Source organism: Antedon mediterranea, chromosome 2, assembly GCF_964355755.1.
Source record: "Antedon mediterranea chromosome 2, ecAntMedi1.1, whole genome shotgun sequence".
Lineage (NCBI taxonomy): Eukaryota > Metazoa > Echinodermata > Crinoidea > Comatulida > Antedonidae > Antedon > Antedon mediterranea.
The window spans coordinates 17496090-17518466 of NC_092671.1; the positions used below are offsets into that span (position 1 = coordinate 17496090).

The following is a 22377-nucleotide window of genomic DNA, read 5'->3' on the forward strand; positions in this document are numbered from 1 at the left end:
CATTGCCTATGTTGTAGTACAACAACACTGGCTCGGAGTAGGCCTACATTATAAAGTAAATAATATTTTGACTCACAGAACCGTACTTCCAGTCAAACCACTATGACAGACCAACCAAAAACGTATCAAGGTGTAAATGTTATAAATGGTTTTAAATGGCCGCGGCATGTGTATGATGACACACCTGATAACATACACAATTTCGAAGTAAGAGAGGATGATGTTTTTGTACTTGCATATATAAAAGCTGGTAAGTTTTTTGTTTTAGTTGTATAATTAATTTTCTCATTTAAGCTAAAAGGCATCTATTATCCACATACAATCACTGAATCCTAAATAATATTAATTCAAATGTCATTGATATTTTTAATCGGTTTCATTTGTTTACTTCGGTTTAAAAAAAATTAAATTGTACCCTATTTTTTTTTGGCAGTCCTTCACAAGTTTTCGCTTTTTGGGTTTCGCCGCTCTTATTTATAATTTTTTTTATCACAAATTCTGTAGATAGAAAAGAAAAGAGAAAGAAATGTTCTGAAATGAATGAATGAATGGTTGTGAAACGTACCGGCTAAAACTCGAATCAGTCCGAGCTAAATCGTAGTAAATAAATACGTTGATTTCTTTGTTTAGAAAAACAGATTTCACTCAGTTATTCCTGTGATTTCCTTTTAGGCACTCATTGGACGCAAGAATTGGTGAGAAATATTGTGTGTGAGGGAAACAAAGATAACGCTAAGGAAGATTATGGAAGCGATCCAAAGGGGCCAATCGAATTTGGTGATAACTACAAGAAATATGACAGTTTTTCGACAGAAAAGCCAAGAGTAATGATGACGCACGCTCGAGTTGATGTACTACCAAAACAGGTATTTGAAGGAAAAGGAAAGGTAAGTTTATTGATGTTATGTTAGCTTCTATTATTTTTCTAGTCGTGTATATCGCGGCTTTCCTCATCGTTAACCGACTCATGTGCGCCGCCGCAAAGTAATTTTCAATATAACCTCATAGGATTCCATAATTTGTTGTTGATTTTATAGGTGGTGTTCGTGATACGAAATCCAAAGGACAGTGCTGTTTCTTGTTGGCATTTTCTATCCGAAAGGAGGATGTTGGAGGAGTATGAGGAGTGGGATAGCTGCTTTGAAGCATCTCTAAAGGCTGACGGTAAGTTAACTTACAATTCGATCTCTGTATGTTGTAGGCCTATATTGTATAGAATTAAATAACTTAATACGAGCTTTTAGTGCATAATGTGTACCGATATTAATGCATCACATAAGTTTACAGACTTAAAATTATATACAAGTTGGAAATACTACCATTTTCATTCATTCATTCATTCATGCATTTATTCGTTTTCGTATACAAATGTTCATATACAGCTTACAGATACAAAGCTCTTTAACTAATATACATGATTACATAATACAATAATAATACAAAACCATATGATGTATGATAACATAGTGACATCATCATCATACATCATAACAACTACATTTTGTCCTGGGAATTGAGAGAAAGAGAAACTTGTCACAAAATTAGTCCAATTTTTTGATTTGGACTAATTTAAACGAACCCAATTTGTGTTTTGTATATAACATTAGGGTTGAGGGATAGGGAAGAGGATGGATACAAAGACGAAAAATTTTAAAATATATTATTTATCCACTCCAACGAAATATGTTTCATGTTTTATAGGCCTATAAATAACATACCACTAAATACAGTAAAACATTTGATACTTTGTTAAAACTGCTGCTGTCATAGTCGATTGATAGTAAAGTAGGTGTAGCGATACACCACTACGACGTTTATATTTTTAGTAATTATTAATTAATACAAACGTTGAGAGGCAACTGTCAGTAATAAAGTTTATTTGTATATCATATATGTTTATATTATCTACCAGTAGAGCCTATACCCACACTCACAGTAAGACATTTTCGATTCATATGGCGACCAAAAATAGTTAATAATATGTATTTACAGTATTGTCAAAGTATTGCAATATTATATCTAAAGATTTCAAGTTTATCCCCAAGGACCCATACATTTACCTACTTGTGTTAAACCAAATAATTATATTGAGACTGAGAGATTGGAATGTTCTATTATTCTATATTAAATCTATCAAAATAGTATTTTTAAAAGAAAATCGGCCTGTATTCAACATTATGATGCTGTACTCGAGCTGTTCAACTGATTTTCAGCTATTATATTAATTGTCAATAACTAATTATCTAACTCAATTTAATTAGTAAACAGGGTTACATCAGATGGTTAAAATCAGTACCAAAAGTACGAACCAACTTTATATACCATCAAGTAAACATTCTAGAAGAAGTAACGCGCGATTGATCGAATTTTGCTCTTACGTAAATTATTTTATATAGGCCTAGGCCTATAGACTCAATTAATGCGTTTATTTATTTTCAGTGTTGTATGGAAATTGGTTTGATTTCAATCTGCCGTACTATGAAAACCATCGAGATAAAAAGAACTTTTTGTTCTTAACTTACGAAGAAATGAAACTTGTGAGTTTAGTTGGTTATTTTTAGTGTAATTTTTATTCAAGTTTCGCTATACGTTAAACTGATCTCGACTAGTGTATAAATATTCTCAACTAAACTTTTAGGACAAAGTTACGAAAATAAAGAATGAAAATTAGGGTTGCAAATGCGAAATATTCCTGGAAAAGTAATATTACATTTGTTAAATACCATAATTCATAATTTTAAATCCCACATGAATAATGTTTGACATTCTTACAGGATCACAAAGGATGTGTTGTTCGGATCTCTGATTTTCTGTCTCGTCCTTTGTCAGAGGAACAAGTGGATAAAGTTGTCCAGAATACATCATTTTCTAACATGAAAGCGAACAATCGTGTCCCATTTTTTCAACTAAAAAAAGAAAAAGGCGAACGAACTTATGCTTTGCTGCGGAAAGGTAATTTTATTTAATGTTATAATGGAAAATGGCTTTTCATAGCCAATGGCTCAGTATACTGCAAATAATCGTGAGGCGATTAGAAACACTGCAGAAGTTTTCAATATAATGTATAATACATTTTTATTCAATTATTAAATATGCTTATAACTTATTTATTATATACTGTAGGTGTCATTGGAGACTGGAAGACTCGTTTTACTGTCGCTCAAAATGAGCGTTTTGACGCAATTTACAACCAGAGAATGGAAGGATCGGCGCTAGCAAAACGGATTGTATTTGAAACCTAAAATTAACATGTTAAAAACTATTTTATAGACTTATATTTAGAAATAATAGTTTAATTAAAATAATTCATTATTTTTAAAAGTTTTAGTTGTAATAATAACAATTAGTTATTGAGTTAATAGCATACAATTTTTAAGACTGCTCGCCGGCTTTTGAAAATTGTCTCCTATCTTTTAACACTAGCAGGTCTGAAAATAATACTAAAAAGTGGTCGAGAATTTGCCTCCAAATATATATATACCTATCTACACAAAAACATTCAGAATAATAACTAATAAACATACAAACAACGTAAATACTATACTTGGCAAAATTTTGCCAAGTAACACATGCGATCGAATACATACCTCCTTGGCGGAGGTAAGAAAATACCAGTGAGCTGTAAGCAAATCACTGGAAAATACTAAAAAGTTCAAGATACTTAAACTATAGAGGGCGGCATTTATAAATTAGTTCCGTGTGCCGGCCGTGTGTGTGTTCGAGATCGAGACGAGTGCTGTTTATTTTGTTTTTTTGTGTAGGCCTAGCCTAGGTAGGGCCCTACAAATGCAAACTTATCAATGTTAATGTACTTTATTACCGAACTGTAATCATGAGCTTGAAAAATGATGAGCAGTTCTATCAGCTCTGGTTGTTATTCAAGCAAAAGGTTAGTGGTCATAAATTGTTCTTAATAATTAGAGAGGCAATCCGGCTAAGCCTTCTAGGCCTCTAGGCTAGGCCTACTAACTAGCCTAAGCCTAGGCCTAGCCGCCCTAAAAGGCCTAGGCCCTAGCCTTTATTTTAGAGAGACTAAATAGAGACTAAATTTATATAGATAGCTAGCTTAGGTATAGCTAGGGCGGCCGTAGGGCTGTAGGCCTAGGCTATATTAACAAACGGATCCAGTCAAGTCACCCCATCGCAAAATTGCCCCGACAAAACAAAGTCGCCCCTTTTGTTAAAACAGTTAATGTTACTGTATAGTATATCTATCAGCCTATCCTATCCTATGCTGACTGGGTCTTGTATCAGTCTTGTAACCATGTGCCAAACGGGGATAACCTTTCTATTTCTAAAAGCAACATTTGATTGGCTTGCGACCTTCGCCACTACCTACAGAACAGTATCTTCCCATTATAGCTCGTTCGTGAGTGACTTTGTATTAGGGCCACTTTGTATTAGGGCCACTTTGTATTAGGGCCACTTTGTATTAGGGCCACTTTGTATTAGGGCCACTTTGTATGGGGTGACTTTGCAATGGGATGACTTGACTAGCATTCATTATAAAGTGGGCAAGACCTAGCCTTTTTTTTCCATATCCCTCGACTACAGTGATGATACATGTTAGTTTAGTTCTAAGGTTATTAACTTGTAACTGTTGCATTGAAATATGATACTTTAATAGATTTTATATAACATCTAAATAAATTCCTGTCATTTGATTGAATGATTGTGGGTCACATGCTGTGCAATAGTACGCACTATTGAACGGTCGTTCAATAGTACTTTAAAAAATGTTTTCGCATTTGGAAAATATTTTTTTTATACTATTACTTTTGAATGTCAACAGCATTCTGATTCAAATGACTGGAATCTATTTAAAGATAGATAGATAATAGATAAACAAATAATGAATATTTTGTATTCGTGTAATGGTACAAATAATTTCATTCAGTTGATGATTAAAGGTTATATTTCACCGTGCCATTATTTTTACCATTACACTATGAAAACATTCATTATTTGTATAATAGTAAATTTCTGTAATGTCTTTCTGTAAATTTCGCACCATGTATTTTATCAATATCAGCTGTAAAGAGAATCTTTATAATAAAATCCTTCAAAGTACTTTCTCAAGTAGCTAAAATAAGAGCATACCATGAAGATGAAATTTAAATGAATAAATAAATGATTTGTTTGCGTGTTGGGAAAAGAAATAAGCACACAGTATTTAATTTTGTTAAAAACACCCTTTCCTTTCTTCCCCCTATTACATTTTGGCAAGAATATTTTGATATTCATTTTTATAGAAAAATAAACTACTTAACAATGGGTGTTTCTTCCATCTGTAATCTTCTCCTTTTACAATTCTAGACACTTGACTGAGTGTTAATAAATTTGTTTAGTCCATATAAGGAAGTTCTCGGATAAAAACATAAAAATTACTATTAAAGCCGACTGTTACAGTATGTTGCAGCAGCGACTACATAAACATGTTTAACATATTAATACATTTTATTTCATTTATTTATTCGACCAAAACACAGATACAGAACAGAAACAGAGCACAATGGTCAGGGGCAACTAAAGCAAATACAAAAAAATATTGCACCAAGTAAAACATTTGTACAAGCTTATAAAAAAAGTATCTTAAGACTCAAAATGAGTATAAGGGATTGATTCATAAATATACAAATTTAAAAGATAAAAAGATTAAAAATTGGAAACAGCATCTATTTCAGTGAGGTAATGTCGGACTTTCGAAAAAAAGCATGTTAAGGAGACCTCAACTGCTGAATTTCAATACTTCATCGGGAAAAACTGCCCACACACTTAATTAAGATAAGAAACCTTTTTAAATTTAATATAATATTTCCTACAGTATAAATGATAAAAACAGTATTTTCTCTAGATTATTTACAATCAGTTAATTATTCATTTACTATTATTCATGACCTTTATGTTGTAAATATTACTGTCATGAATTGTTATATGATTACAACTCAGATTATTAATTACAAGTTGGTTTATTCATAATGTACTTTTTATTGTATTTTGGAAATAGTTAATGCACTCAAAATGCTTGATTAATTTATAGATAATCTTTTGTCTTGTCTTTAAAAATTCTCTATTGTTATTCATAATGTGTTTTTACTCGGGGTACCCGACTCAAGGACTCTCTCATCTTCTCCTTTTCCATCCAACACTATTGAGTAAAAAGTGCGATTTATAAAGTACTATTCCTCCCTTATTCGTTGTAGTATTGAGCTGGGATTTGGCATGAATATACTACAGGGACATGTCCTCAAAGCTATAGATACGGATTTTAAAATTTCAAACCGGATGCAGCCATATGACGTCTCGAAGATGGTACCGTATAGCCGTATAAACTATTTAGTAGCGAGATTATTGATGTGTATGTTACGTCACATCCCGTCTTATGACGTCATTACAGCTTCTTTTGTGGTACTACCCCGAGTATCGCACATTCGTGCTTGTTTATTTAAACAATATTGAAATATTTTCCTTGTTAATTTTTTTTTTTATTGTTCTAATCAGTAAGTTTTGGATTTAATATGTTAAAACAATATATAGAATAATAGATCCGGGAATTATCTATTTCATGGTGTAAACAACAATTATTCGATTCGCATAAAAAGAAACAATTATAACTAGAATTTGTTGTAGAAAGGGATTTGGAAGATGGAAATATGAATATATGATTTACATAAACAATTCACCTAGTGAAAAACCAGCTTTACAATGTGATAGCCTACAGTATTCTCTTCGAAGTATAATTATAATTCAGTGGTCTATTTCGTGCCTAGCTTACCTGGATAAACCGACAATAGCATTTCTCCTCGAAGAGTTAATTTGCATTTCACATTTATGTTGTTTGTTTTGCACATTCTAGGCTTTGTACTATAACTATCTTGAATCCCACGGAAATCAATTATAGTTTCTACATTATTATTAATTAGGACATCCAAAGAAAGACAATAGGGAGGTTTCGCAATCTTACGAATACGATAACGAAAACGGATATGTCACGCACACGTATTCATTTTTCGTAAGCCAGTAAAAATCTGTTTCGCATGGCAACGAAATATTGAGGGCGTCGTCCAAAATATGACTGCGGTAAATTTGAGCGAAGCGCAGGTACTGTACGTGTTGCTTGGTGCTTGGCTGCCTTGGCCTAGCGTAACATCAAAGCATTTTAGTAAATTACTTTAGTAAATTACTTTCAATAAAATTAAAAGTATAATTATATTATAATCATGAACCATTCCTGATTGAAATGCAAAATGTGCAAAATAGATCAAAAACTATACTCGTTTTGTATTATGAATATGACTGGTGATATTCGTCAACACGAATACGCTTTACGAATATGAAATGGGGATCAGCTCAAAAGTTTTACAAATGTGTGACGTTTTCGTTATCGTATTCGTAAGATTGCGAAACCACCCTAATACTGTATGTTTTTCCACTACCGCTAGGGCACACTGGTATTGAATTGTCGTACTCAGCAGGTCACGCTGTCCCTTAGTTCAACTGTGTCTAAAATACATTTTCATAAGAAACATGATGAAGTTCGTTATTTTCTTTTAAATTCAAATAACTTCATTATCCCAAACATCATATTTAAAATGTTATTTCATTTACATCTGTGATTCAATTTTAAAATCAGTATTATGATACTGAAAGTGATCACATCATAAAGACAGAACATGGATAATTAATCAGAATTAATAAAAAACAATCACCAATTGTGAGTTATCTTGCACAGTTGGCATAACGGCTACTGTATGATGACCACTCAGTGACTAAACCTAGGAGCCCCCTGAGCAGTGCCCAGAAGATAAAATAGGCATTAAAATATGTCGGAAAAGGCTAAAAATGCCCAAGGCCTCCAGTATTGGAGGGCCACTTTGTGTTTGTAAACCAGAGGCTCTCAGGCCTGCATTATGCCACTGATCTTACATTTTGTAACTATAATTTTGTAGAGTTTCCTCTGTTTTAAAGGAGAGTAACCAATAAATATAATTATTATTATTATAACTCCATGACTATAGTCTCAATAATACAGTTTAGTATCATTAAGAAACATCCATGGTCAAATTCTTCATTACTTTATAATTCATTTGAATATTTAATCTATCTCTATGGTGTAAACAATTTGTATTGTTATTCATAATGTATTTTTTTGTTCTTATTCACAGCAAGATGTAGAGTACTTTAAGAGTTACTTAAAACATCTACTTCAACACTTTGATGGTTCCATTGACCTACAGTTCAAACACATACAGGAAGGGTATGTATGCACCCTTTCTATTTATACTTTCCAGTATGATTGTATACAATGTTATCATCTGATAATCACGTACAGGTACTGATGAAGACTTTAGTCAGGAATAGTAAATGTTAAGCTTAAACTAAGTATTATTCAATTTTGTATCTGTGCGAAGACTCTGGAGTCAAGCCACTTCACACAGATGAGCAATAATGGTAAGAAGAAACCGCATGTTTGTCCCACATAGAATCTGTATCTATCCCGATTAGCTGTCCACTCTGCATTTTGTGTAAATGGTCAGAATAACATAGATTCTAGATTTTTGTTTTCCTGCTTACCGATCATTTGATCTGTGTAATTTTATCTTTAAGAGAATGATTTTCTAATAAATTCAGAAAATATTATAAAGGTTACAAAATTGATATGTGTGAGCAACAAGATTGAGAAATTGCAATTTTGATAATAATTATAATAATCTTCATTTCAACAATCATTGCTCATAGCTGTGGACTTCCTCATCTGTCCATGACAGTGGCTGTGTGAACTAGTACACCGGGTGTACAAAAAATGTACTGATGTTCATTAAAAGCACATACAATCATTTTGTGTACACTGGACATGTAGTTTATAGTCCTTACCCAAGAAGACTCATTCTACCACCCTGTAAATCTCTAACCTTTTATTAAGGTTATTATAGATTATGATTTTCTGCCTTGTTAAAATGTCAAATATAATATATAATAAGATGTTAGTTGGTTATTAGGTAATATTGACTTAACATAAATGCATGAGTATGGTTTTATTTCTAACCCTCCTCAATACCATACAAGAGTGATGTGACATTTTGTATTTGTTTTTGTTAGTTTTTCATTTATCTGTTTTTGTACATCTCAGAGAACATAATTTCTATGTATATTTTATAATGCAAATTACAATCAAATGGAAGTAATTTTCCACTGATGAATGAATGAATGAATCCACACAGTACATAAAATTTGCTTCATCTTGTTTCTTCCTTCCCTCTTATTTATACCGCCTTGTATAATAATAATAATAATAATAATAATATTTATTCGGTCATCAATGTAAAAACAACCAGGAATGAGAATAGGCTAAAGCCCAAACAGATTCTGCACAGATATTGACTGCTTAGAGGTTAAATATAAGATTTGACATTCCCGAGGGGATTTCAAATCTTATATTTAATCGATATAAAAGGCGATATCTGTTATATTATATAGCCAAGAACAAGTCTGCTGGGTTGGGTGAAGCTAGGCTAGGCCTCCTACCTATATAGTATTTGTATTTATGTATGTAAACAAGCCTGCCTAGACACCTTACAGTACCTTGCGAAGAATAATATACAGATAATTACTAATTAATGATTCCTTGGCAATAAAATATTCACTTAGGCCTAGGTCGTTTAAATTAACAGAAGAATTTCCATCAATAAGCCTATTAATAATAATATTATAATCAGGTTGGCCGAATAAACAATTCGTCTTCTTCTCTTCGAGGAGCCGAATTGCCGGATGTTCAGCGCGTACTAGTTACTAGGTTACTACCGTGAGTTTTGACCAATCACAAACGGTGTTTCATCACATTTAGGGAGGACTAACAACAAATGAGGGCGCTATGTATGCATAGCTTAAATAGTTTAAAAGATTAATTTCTTCAAGCAAGTTCCGTGGCGCAGCGGTTGAAGCGTTGTCTTGTGATGGAGTGACAATTCCATCCCGAGTTCAAGATCCAGTAGATGACTTTTGTTTATTTATCGGCAAACGCGAGTGTTGCACATGAAAATTACTCAGTCAATATCATCGTTCTCGAGGATATATACGATTAACGATCCTCGCAGCGGTAGTCATGTGACGCAGTTTCAACCAATCACGTTCACGTATTTACATAGGCTATGTAATATATATATATATTTTATATTTAATGAGAGTGATCTATCCAGCAATTGCTGATCATTAGGGACCCTCAGAGGTTCACATGACAAACATATACACGAGATGCTCTACATAAAACAAAGTCTTTTACAAGTCTTTGGGAGTGAGTTGTAATTTTGTCCTGACACATGATAGGACTTCAACCCAGGACCCTAGGAGTGGTAGCCAAGCATCATAACCACCAAGCCACAACTCCACTACTATTTGAGGGTTACTATAGTCTCGCAAAAAAACAATAAAATACCAGTGCCAAACATGGTCATTTTTAAAAGTGAAACTTACAGTTACATGAATATGATAAAAAGTAAATAAATCCTTTTGTTTGTGTAGTAATCATCAATTGTGAATGTAAAGTAAATGAATGAAAGCATTTGTAGTAGGTTTGATGTTTACTTTTGATTACGTGTTTGTGTGGGGTCAATCTGATTGCAAACAAACTTGTAGCAGATTTTATGATTACAAACAAACTTGTAGCAGCTTTTACATAACTTGGTTTCTTAATGGAGGTAGCAAACTACATGCATTTCTTGTATCTATATATAAATTTACGTAAGGGCAAAGTCTATATCGTGCCTAGCTTACCTGGATAAACCAACATAAGCCTCTCTCTCCGACGAGAGGTAAACATTACGAAAAGAAGAACATTAATAACATTAATTTTTCCCCACCCCCGTCGGATAATGGATCAGTCCGCCACCAGTACGCCCTCAAGTGAGACACACCCACTTATCATCGTCATCATTTCTTTTCGTAACGTCGTTGTGTACGTACGTCTTTTTGAACACATTCCTGGAATTCCTGAGGAATTTGCGATAAAGACCTTTATACTGTAGACTGGAAGAGAAGAATAGAGCAAGAAAACGAAGCTAAGTGTAGTAGATCGTTATCTTGTGGTGGATACGTTTAGAATCGTTACCCTTGGCTGGTTGCCAGGAGTTAAAATTTAGCGTTGTAAGCCGTTATCCAGTGTGTTTCACCTGGATAGAAATACTGGAAGATCTTTTGTTGTTCGTTAGGCTAGTGGGGAAAAGTAGGTCTGTTAGATCACCATGCCTAAGCAGGACTGTATTAAATGTAGGGGTCCCCGCTCTACCGTGAAGTGGGACCGCCACTTGGAGTGTATAAATTGCCGCATGTGTACCGAGTTGTCGCCGTGCGATGTTTGTGTCCGCTGGACACCGTCCAAGTTCAAATCGCTCCCTAAGCCTAAAGAGCGCACGGAAGCGGCACCACCTTCGGAGGTGGGTGCCGTTGATACGGCAGGCCCCCCTGTCGTCGCGCCGGAAGTTAGCCTTCCAGATATGCCTGCACCGGCTGCGGCCTCTGCGGTTCCGGGGGTGAATGAGTTTTCTCCGGGGTTACTGCAAGCCATTGTTGCAGCTGTGAGAGCTCTGCCGAGGGATGAGCCTGAGGTACCCTCTCAGATTAGACCTCCTCCCCATATTCCATACATTGATGTTGGCCCACAGCAGACCTCGTTTTTCGATGGTTCGTCCGTCCGGCAAAGGGATTACGATAGTGACAGGACGATGGCCTCGCTCTCTGACGATGATAGAGATAGCTTACGAGAGCAGGCCGGGCCAGGGGAGGAAGGTCTGCAGGCGCTAGTTATGCGGACGGTCCCCGCGGTGCTGTCCTTTCTCGGCGTCGATTTCACGTATCGCGAGCCTAAGCATACTCCTTCGTCTAAGCGGTTTTCCACTTTTGGCGTACGCACGCCCTTTAAGAAGGTATCTTCGTGCCCGGTTACGCCTCTCGATCCAGAACTTGTGGAACGTGTGGAGCTGATCGCAAAAGAGTCCAAGATTCGTAGGCCTATGCCTTATAGCCTGTCATCGGCTTTTCCGGTGCCGCAGAAACAATTCGAACTGTACATCGCGGCGCCAAGCGTCCCGGAGGCAGCGAAGGAACGGGTCCGTGAGGACCAGAACCTGGACCCGTCCAGGACTAATTTTTTGAAGCCTTCGGAATCCCGGACAGAGGACGTCCTTACGTCCGTCGACAGGGCCGCACGCGAGACGCTTAGAGCCGCCTCTATGGCCGGGTACTTGCTATCCTTTCTGGCTGATCCAGAACATCCGCCCCAGGGCGATTCGGACGTGATAGCTCTACTACAGCAGATCATGGGCCTGGTTGTTGATCAACAGGCAACGATCTCATTATCTGCGGCCGCGGCCCGTCGCGTTAACGTCTTGGGTGCAACTGACATCGCACCGACCGATTTCCGTAGGTTTACTACGTCTGACTCCTTCGGGGCGCAGGACTTGTTCTTTGGCTCCTTCTCACAGAAGGAGGATAAATGGGCTCGTGAGAGGGAAGCTCGTCGGGAGACAAGAGCGCGCTTCCCGCAAAAACGCCGAGCTAGCAATTCACGCTCAGGGACAGCCGCACGACCGCCGCCTGTCCCTGCTGCTCCTCAGCAGATGCAGCCTCCCCCGCCGCCACCGGCTCAGCCTATGCAAAGTCAGGCTTCTACATCAAGACAGGCTTCACACCCCCCTCGCGGAATGCGAAATAGGGGTGGCAAAGGCGCCACCAACAGGAGTGGTCGCCGGTATTATAATGTGAAGCGCCGGTGACGGCCCGGGGACGCCCGTCCCTCCAAGCGAGGGCGGGCAGGTGGGGGGTCGCTTGAAACGGTTTTCACGGGTTTGGGAGACCCTGACCACAGACAGATGGGTTCTCTCCACCGTGACTCACGGGTATCGTATCGAATTCTCGAGCCCTCCGGTGAGCGGAGGTGCCCGGCACACGAGGATTCCGTCAGAGCCGGAAAAGAGTCAAGCGCTCATGACGGGCCTCGAAGCACTGCTCCAGAAAGGAGCTGTGGTGCATGTTCAAAAGGAACAACTTACGATCCCGGGACACGAATCCACCGTTTTCCTCGCCCAGAAAAAATCGGGCGATTGGCGACCCATCCTAAACCTCAAAAGTCTGAACAAGCGGTACATCCGGCCCCGCAGGTTCAGGATGGAGACTGTCTCATCTATCCTGTTGGGGCTAAGACGAGGGGACTGGGCAGCCACAATAGACTTGAAAGACGCGTACTTTCACGTGCCTATTGCGCAAGAACACCAGAGTTGGCTGCGCTTCCGCATTCACGATCAGGTATACCAATTCGTAGCTCTGCCGTTCGGCCTCTCAACGGCCCCACGAGTGTCTACTCGTCTAGTGAGAACCCTGGCGGCGTTCTTTCATCAACACGGCATCAGAGTGTTCATGTACTTAGACGATTGGTTGATCGTGGCCCAGTCCAGGGACCAGCTGCTGAGCAGCTTATCTTTTGTCCGCCTCGTGACGGAACAAGCAGGGTTCATAATAAACGAGGAGAAGTCATGTCTTCTCCCTTCTCAGAACCCTCTGTATCTCGGAGCCCAAATAAATTTGGTTACGGGCCGTGCGTGCCCATCCATCGAGCGTGTGGCCAAGGCAAGAACTGCAGTGCTACATCTTATCAATGCTCAGGCTCCGACGGCGTACGACTGGCTACGCACCTTGGGGTCACTGGCCAGCTTCGTCGCCCTCGTTCCGTTCTGCCGGTTAAGGATGCGGCCTCTACATCTGCACCTTCTGGCAGCGTACCGCCCAAGATCAGACTCTCTACACAAGGTGGTTCCAACGAATGCGTTCATTATCTCGCATCTCGAATGGTGGCTCGTGGAAGACAGGTTACTTGTGGGCACACCTATACAAAGGTCAATTCCGGATGTCCGTGTGGAAACGGACGCATCCGAAGTAGGCTGGGGCGGTCACATACCGTCTCCGGACATTCGCGTCTCCGGCCTCTGGTCGCCCGAGGAGACGCGCGCCCACATCAACCTGCTCGAACTTTGGGCAGTCGAGCGCTCATTGGAGGCTCTTCTTCCCCATCTGGCAAATCGCCATGTTCTCGTCAATTCCGACAACACAACCGTCGTGGCATACATAAACAGGCAAGGGGGTACACGGTCCCCCACGCTATGTTGCCACACGTGGACGTTGCTAATGTGGTGTATAAGACACAACATCCAACTGTCAGCGGCCCACATTGCGGGTCGTCTGAACATAGTGGCGGACGCACTGTCCCGTCCACTTCTACGTCCTACGGAATGGCGTCTTCTTCCAATAATCGCCACCCAGATCTTCAACCACTTTGGGCGGCCCCATGTAGATCTGTTTGCGACGTCAGGCAACACGCAGCTCCCGACGTTCTGCAGTCGATATCGGGATGCACATGCGTGGGCGGTGGATGCCCTGTCCATACCATGGGACAACCTTTGGGCATATGCCTTTCCACCGATTTCAATACTGCCACTGGTCCTGACGCACATTCAGCGCCATCAATGCCGAGTCCTACTAATAGCGCCGTATTGGCCCAGGCAGCCGTGGTTTCCACTGCTTCTGGGCCTTCTGTACGATCAGCCGTTACGTCTTCCGATTCGGAACGACTTGCTGACGCAGGGCCGAGCTCGGTTTGCTCTACCGAACCTCATATCCCTCGACCTGACTGTATGGCCATTGTCAGGGATCGTTTCAGAGACTCAGGCATTCCAGATGGTCCGGCCGCCCTCGCGGCGAAATCCCGACGGGAATCCACTCTTGCTGTCTACAATAGCCGATTAAAACACTTTTTCGAATGGTGCAAGCGCCAGAAGACCGACCCTATGAAAGTGACTTTGGGCCAGGTCTGCGCTTTCCTACATTACCTGTTTGAGTCAGGTCTGCAGGTTCGCACCGTATCCGGCTATCGGTCTGCCTTGGCTGCAGTAATTCCGAATTTTAAAGACGGCTCGACCATCTCTTCATCCCCTGCAATTTCCAGTTTGCTTCGCGGGATGTTTCGAGAACGGCCTCCTACTAAGGCCCTGATTCCACGTTGGGACGTCAATGTCGTCCTAGCCGCTCTTATGCGTCCACCCTTCGAGCCCCTGAGTAGGGCATCACTTTACAACCTGACTCTCAAAACTGCCTTTTTGATTGCACTAGCCTCGTGCAAGCGCAGAGGTGAACTGCATGCTCTTTCTCTGGAGCCAGGGCACATCAGGTTTGAACGGGGTGGCGCGCGGTTGGTTTTTAGGAAAGATTTCCTTGCAAAATCTCAGACATTGAACTTCTCGCCGCCGACTGTGTTTATTCCCACCATTGCTGCATATTCAGGGGTTGAGGAAGACAGACTTTGGTGCCCGGTGCGGGCACTAAAGTTTTACATCAAACGCACAGAGTCCATTCGGGTCTCAGCGTCACATCTGTTCATATCGACAGTTGCACCCTTCCGACCGGCTGCTCGGTCGACGCTGGCAAACTGGGTCGTGGCAGCCATCCGGGCTGGTTACGACTCCACAAATACGCCTCCTCCGGCACATATGCACCAAGTGCGTGGCATAGCCGCTTCATGGGCGCTGTTTGCTGGGGTGCCCCTTCCAGACATCCTGCAAGCGGCATGGTGGCGATCACAGTCCACCTTCACTTCCCACTACCTGTCGGATACCTCCGCAAACCAGTCTACGGTGGTGGCTTCAATCTTGAAGCCCAGACACTAGGTATGTATGACAATGTTTACCTTGCCTCCCGCCTCCGACTAGACTCTAGTCCGGTGCTACACTGGCTTATGTTGGTTTATCCAGGTAAGCTAGGCACGATATAGACTACACAAACCAACAGTGGTGTTGGTAGTCTATGAGTGCCGCTTACCTGGATAAACGCCCTCCCTACCGTCCCCTCAGGCAGGTGGTCTTGAGAAATGATGACGATGATAAGTGGGTGTGTCTCACTTGAGGGCGTACTGGTGGCGGACTGATCCATTATCCGACGGGGGTGGGGAAAAATTAATGTTATTAATGTTCTTCTTTTCGTAATGTTTACCTCTCGTCGGAGAGAGAGGCTTATGTTGGTTTATCCAGGTAAGCGGCACTCATAGACTACCAACACCACTGTTGGTTTGTGTAATTCGGTAAATTGCGCCTTACTTTTAGAATTTTTACTCGATGGTATATAAAGTTGGTTCGTACTTTCGGTACTGATTTTAACCACCTGAAGTAACCCTGTTTACTAATTAAATTAAGTTAGATAATTAGTTATTGACGATTAAAACGAATTTAGGTTCAACGATTTTCCCCAAATAGGGGTGTTTTCCGATCGTGGTATACACTGTCTAATGGATGTCAATCTTGAAAAATACCCGCCACAAAAATTCGAGGAGGCTTCGCATTTTCCTATCTCCTCCTACGATAATTGTTTTTAATAGCTGAAAACCGGTTGAACAGCTCGAGTACAGTATCATGATGTTGAAGACAGGCCGATTTTCTTTAAAAAAATACTATTTTGATAGATTTAATATACGTTTATACAAATGTATTGATTTGCGATGAATGGAACATTCCAATCTCTGTGTCGTTCCACAAGTGTCTATTCCCTCAGGCGTCGTAAAGGAAAGTACTGTACTGTATACTCATAACAGAAATTCGATCCATTTTTTTTTTCAATCTGTGCTGCAGAGGTTGGATATAATTTTTTTTAAACGGATAATGAGCTGGTGCTAGCGTTTTCAGTCGCCGTATATTATGTACAAATCTTTATTATTGCAGTTAAACCACCCATATCATCACCCTTCCCTCACTGGCATGAGTAGCGTTGTAAAGCCATAGTAGAGCCTGATAGGCCTACGGTGCATCATATGCCCTAAACGCAACAACTTTGGTGGGTAGGGTAGGAACCAACTTAAGTATGAATTGGCTCTAAGAAACAATTGAAAACCAACAATTGGTCTCATTTTGTGACAAGTTTCTCTTTCGGAAGTAATTCCCAGGGTGCTAATTTTAGTTGAGTACATAAATCAGTGTCTATTTATTCGTTTCTGTAAACGACATGTATTATTGTACGTACATTTGAAATTGTCAGTTTTTTAACGCTGAAATTATTATGTATTCGAGAACCATCTGTGGGCACGACCTAGATGGTACGCGAGCGAAGCGAGCGTACCATCTAGTTTATTCAATTTATAATAGGTTTTGTTTTTAATGTTTATGTTATACTTTTGAAAAGTAAGATTGGTCAGGTGTAAATAATTAAAAATATTGCTGCAGTACAGTAGTCACTTTTGAGAATGCCAATGCAAAAAAAGACAAATTGATAACATCGCTATTAATACAGATTTTTCTCAATTTTGGGATTCCAGATCAATTTGCTTTTTTTTTGTAGATATAGAGATCCCTATTCAGGGGACACCCTATTAAGAGCACAATTTGTTGGGTCCTGAAGGTGTCCCTTTAATAGGTTTTTAACTGTATATTTTGATAAAATGTAAGCATTATAGTTTAGGAATACTGCAGAACCCCTAATAATAGGATCATGGGACTCCAAGAGGGACACCTTAAAAGTTGTTTCTAATGAACAGTAGTTATGTTGTTGTTTGAACATATTTGGCACTTGTTTCAGAAGAAAGTGTCCTTAATAGGATTCCCAAAATGGAGGGATTGCACTGTAACATATTTTGCCACATGGATACAGTACCTAAGTTTTAACAGGTTAATTTCTAATGTAGAAAATAAGTGTAAATGGTCATGGTTTTTATTTGTATGGATCAAGATAAAGGAAGCCTCTAGTTTAGGCCTCCTACCTAGACTCAGAAAATAAACCGAGAGCAAAACTAATATAGCCACATACAGTTATCTGCATCTCTGCCTGAACACAAAAAAAACCCTGCTGATATTAGGAAAGATTATTTCATGTTAATACATTAACAACTCTTTATAACTCTCATAAGTGTTGAGAAACAAAGTCATTCAATTATGAAGTTAAAAAAAAGAAACCATTAAACTTGTCACTCTCTACAATGTCATGATAATAATCTCTAATCTCTGAGTAATTCCTCAGGGTTTCTTTTTAATTAAAGATTTTATTTTTATATTTTCGCAGATCTCAACTAGATAGTATACCATTATCAACTTTACCAAGCAATCTTCTACAAGTAATAAGGGACAAGTTAGAACAAAGTCAAAGTTTACTTGTTGAAAACCTGAAAGATGACACGTTACAGTTTGTGCTAGATATGGTCAAAGTATTAATTGTACTATGCAGGTATAAAATATGAATATAGACAGTTTACATGGTATAATATAATAGAAATCCTATTAATTGGACACCTTTGGGACACAAAAAAGTGTCCTCTGAACAGGATTTTGAAAAAAATGGTGAAACGAAAGGCTGAATTTGATGTCCTACCTTGGCCTCCTCCTGGATCTGCCCTTGCTCTCATTCATTTCATGGAAAAGTAATGGGGGTGTCCCCCTGAATAGGTTGTTACCCAAAGCAGAGGATATAAAATTATAATTTAATATACTATAAAATAGAATGTGTTAACAATAGGAAGAAGATATAATATGCAAAACAGTTGCACACCATTGACACAACCTCATGATTTCTAAAATCAGATTTTAACATTCTTAAAAAAAAAATAATATACTTATATAATCAACTGTGGAGTAGCTGAGACGTATTGTCATGTTAATTTTAATTATACTGTAGTTATGTACTGTACATAGCAACCCCAATCGCACTATGGTTCTTGTAGTTAAATTACACATGTTCTAATATTGTAACCACATTGCCACCAATTAATATTATTTGTCACATATTAATTCCACATTGTTGCCAATTAGTGTTGTTACATGTTGATCCCACATTTTCAGATGTTGCTACTGTTTTGTGACTCCGTGAGCAGTTAAAAATAGCATAAATATTATAAATTATAAACCAAGTTATAATGTGAATAATCTAGTGTACAGTGTTGTAGACTGGTCCAGACTTTCTTATTTTGATAATTTTTTTTTCCCTTCAGAAATCATGACAATATTGCTTTGATTGCATCGTGTGAGTTTTTCCGCCAGATAATTCCAATCGCTTCAGCTGTTTTAAAGAAGGTACATTTTATAAGTATTTATGTACATTTTCATTTTCAAATTTAGTGTAACTTAATTTAGGAGTAACAGCGGTATTAATAGTAAAAAAGTTGTTCCCTAAATAAAGGGTTCTACTGTAGTATTATACAGATATTGACTGCTTAGAGGTTAAATATAACATTTGACATCCCTGAGGGAATGATATTTTGTTCGAGGGAATATATATTTCCCGAGAACATAATATCATTCCCGAGTGTATGTCAAATCTTATATTTTAACAATATAAAAGGCGATATCTGTTAGCCAACAAGTTAAAATAAGGTGAATGCAACGCCTAACTAGGTAGGCTTATTACATAAAGGAGGCCTAGCTACCGACCCAGTAGATATTCTACTTGTTGTTGGGTATATGATATAACAGATATCGCCTTTTATATCGGTAAAATATAAGATTTGACATCCCCTTGGGGAATTATATTTTGCTCTCTGGAATATATTCCCCTCTCAGCACTTGGCGCTTAGGGAAATATATTCCCTCGAGCAAATATCATTCCCTCGGGGATGTCAAATGTTATATTTCACCTCTAAGCAGGCAATATCTGTATAATATTGTATTTTATATTGTATAGTTAGTATGTCTCTTTATATATTTTATTTTATTATATTTTATTTTATTCAGTTGTCGACCAACAGCGATGAAATCGCCACTAACAGGTTGAATCTAAACATAATAAATAAAATGTATTCATAAAAACAACACAAACATAAACAAAGATAACAACATTAAAGAGATTTAATTGTACCATTGTAGGTCTAATCAATGATGACAGTGATGAGTCTAATTATCGCAACCAAGTTAAACGAGTTGTAGACTGGTGTAACGAAAACAATCTGTTCTTGAATGTATCTAAGACTAAAGAAATGGTTGTTGATTTCCGTAAATCACTTAATGTCAAATATCCAATATTTATTAATGGTATATCAGTTGAGTTTGTAGAAGAATTTAAATTCTTGGGTATTTATATTTCAAATGATCTGAAGTGGCATATTAACACACGTAACATTATTAGAAAGGCCCAAAGAAGAATCTACTTCCTACGTAGACTTAAATCATTTGGTATAAACTCTGTAATAATGTCGTCCTTCTATAGGTCAGTTATAGAGAGTGTAATAACGTATTCTTTAACGGTATGGTTCGGTAGCGCTACCGAAAATGAAAAGCGTGACCTAAATAGAATAGTCAAGACCGCATCGCGTATAATTGGATCTACACAACTGCCTTTGGAGAACATATTTTCGGATCGTCTTCTGAAAAAGGCAGTGGCTATCAAAGATGATCATTTTCATCCGGCCTCTAGTATGTTCCAGTTGATGCGCAGCGGTCGGCGATTTCGTTCTATTAAGGCCAATAAGGCACGATTTACAAATAGTTTCTTTCCAGGATCTATTAGAGCCTTAAATATGATGTAGACTTTTTTTTGTAATGTTCTTGTTTTTTGAGTTCGTGTTGTGTCCGTTGGATATTGTGCTCCGCCAACAGAGCAAACAGAATTTCTATGTTTTTCCTAAAACAAATGATAATAAATGATACTTGACTTGACTTAACAATTTTACCCTTAAATACATTTAAACTATCATAAAATAAATCAATATCCAAACAAGTAACAAGTAACCTATTAAATGTGTTAGGTAACCGCTGAAAGATACCTCGTTTTGTGCATTCAACACGACCACAAGGAACGTGAAGCAAACACTTGCTGCGAGTACGAGTTGGAATATTCAACTTAAACAAAGCAACAAGAGGACAATCATAAACGGAATTGAATGAGTTGTATAAAAATACCATATCAAAAACAACTCTACGATTTTACGATTTTGTCAAAGGCCCCTGGATTTATTTTAAAGAAAGCCCCTGGATATTAGTTGGGTTCTGCTGAAAGGCAAAAATGAATAGTCTTTTTTATTCTTGATAATTGAATTATGTTGGTAAAGATTTTCTGATTGTTTATGTCTTGAATATTATAACAGATACCTGAATTTGACTGTGATACATCTAAAGAAAAGTACATGGATTTAGTTAAGCATACATTACATCTAGGCGAATGTATGATCACTTTCACACATGGAGGAAATCTCTTCCTTTTTTATTCTTGATAATTAAATTATGTTGGTAATGATTTTCTGATTGCTTATGTCTTGAATATTATAACAGATACCTGAATTTGACTGTGATACATCTAAAGAAAAGTACATGGATTTAGTTAAGCATACATTACATCTAGGCGAATGCATGTATGATCCTTTTCACACATGGAGGAAATCTCTTGTAGGGTAAGTAGAAATTTTAAATCTGATTTCACACTATCAAACTAGTAATATGGCCAAATATTGTAGTGATATGCCCAAATATTTTTTTTATTTTTTTATTTTTCATTTTCATCATCACCCTACAGTGACCAAACGTCACCATTAACAGGGTTGAAAGTCGCAAAATATAACATATTATATACAAGCAAAAATCAACAGATAACAAGACAACATTTAAATATTACTGACATTAGACAAAACCTTGTGACGGAAACAAGCAAGGGAATCTAAAAATATCAACAGATCCATCAATTTTACATAGTGAGTGGTATAACTTAGGCAAACGATTAACAAAACCATTTTTAGTAATATTTACCCTCCCTCTTGATATAGAAAATAATTGATTTTGTGGAACAGAAATAGGAAAGTACACTTCAAAACTACCATGAAAAATTGAGTTCACAGCTTAAAAAGAAAAATTAAATCAAATAGCTTACGCCTATCCGCTAAATTAATAAGAACGTCTTTGCTAATAGAACCAAATTTACGCACATAAAATTGACAAAACTTGTTCTGTACACTTTGTAATCTAGAAGACTGGGCAAGAGAAATAGAGTTAAAAATAACACTGCAGAATTCAAGATTCGACCTAACTAAAGATTTGTATAAAATAACTAATGCCTTTTTATCGTTAATATGTCTGCAATGTCTCCAAAGAAAACCCAAAAGTCTATTGCATTTAGAGACTATAAAATCAATATGTTTACAGAAGGTTAATGATCTATCTAAAAAAATACCAAGGTCTTTGTGAACAGACACTCTTTCAAGTATAATATTCTTAATATAAAAGTCAAAATAGATGGGTTTTTTCTTAAGAGTAAAAGACATTGATTTGCATTTAGAGGCATTGACTGACATATTCCAAGTGAATGAGTCTGTCAACCTCTTCTTGTAACAACAACATATCATTTAAAGTTTGTATAGACTTAAATAATTTAATATCGTCA

The 22377-nt window shown here is 37.9% G+C and overlaps 3 protein-coding genes across 3 annotated transcripts in view; all 3 read left to right on the forward strand.

Annotated features, from left to right (window-relative positions):
* The first annotated feature begins 11 nt into the window (after positions 1 to 11).
* LOC140040616 (amine sulfotransferase-like) lies at positions 12 to 3276 on the forward strand. The gene is made up of 6 exons (XM_072086680.1): positions 12 to 250; positions 673 to 887; positions 1038 to 1164; positions 2440 to 2537; positions 2775 to 2952; positions 3124 to 3276. Exons 1-6 carry the CDS (start codon positions 103 to 105, stop codon positions 3240 to 3242), a joined length of 885 nt encoding a protein of 294 aa, XP_071942781.1. The 5' UTR covers positions 12 to 102; the 3' UTR covers positions 3243 to 3276.
* Positions 3272 to 21272, forward strand: LOC140040617 (neurobeachin-like protein 1). Its single transcript, XM_072086681.1, has 5 exons — positions 3272 to 3889; positions 8166 to 8257; positions 18082 to 18243; positions 19004 to 19085; positions 21092 to 21272. The coding sequence occupies exons 1-5, from the start codon at positions 3833 to 3835 to the stop codon at positions 21215 to 21217; spliced, it is 519 nt and encodes a 172-aa protein (XP_071942782.1). The 5' UTR covers positions 3272 to 3832; the 3' UTR covers positions 21218 to 21272.
* LOC140040614 (neurobeachin-like protein 1) overlaps positions 21244 to 22377 on the forward strand; it is a 59553-nt gene continuing 58419 nt past the window's right edge. The window contains exon 1 of the mRNA XM_072086678.1: positions 21244 to 21394. Within this exon, the coding sequence (XP_071942779.1) occupies positions 21315 to 21394 (80 nt within the window). The 5' untranslated portion in view covers positions 21244 to 21314. The remainder of the gene's footprint in view (positions 21395 to 22377) is intronic.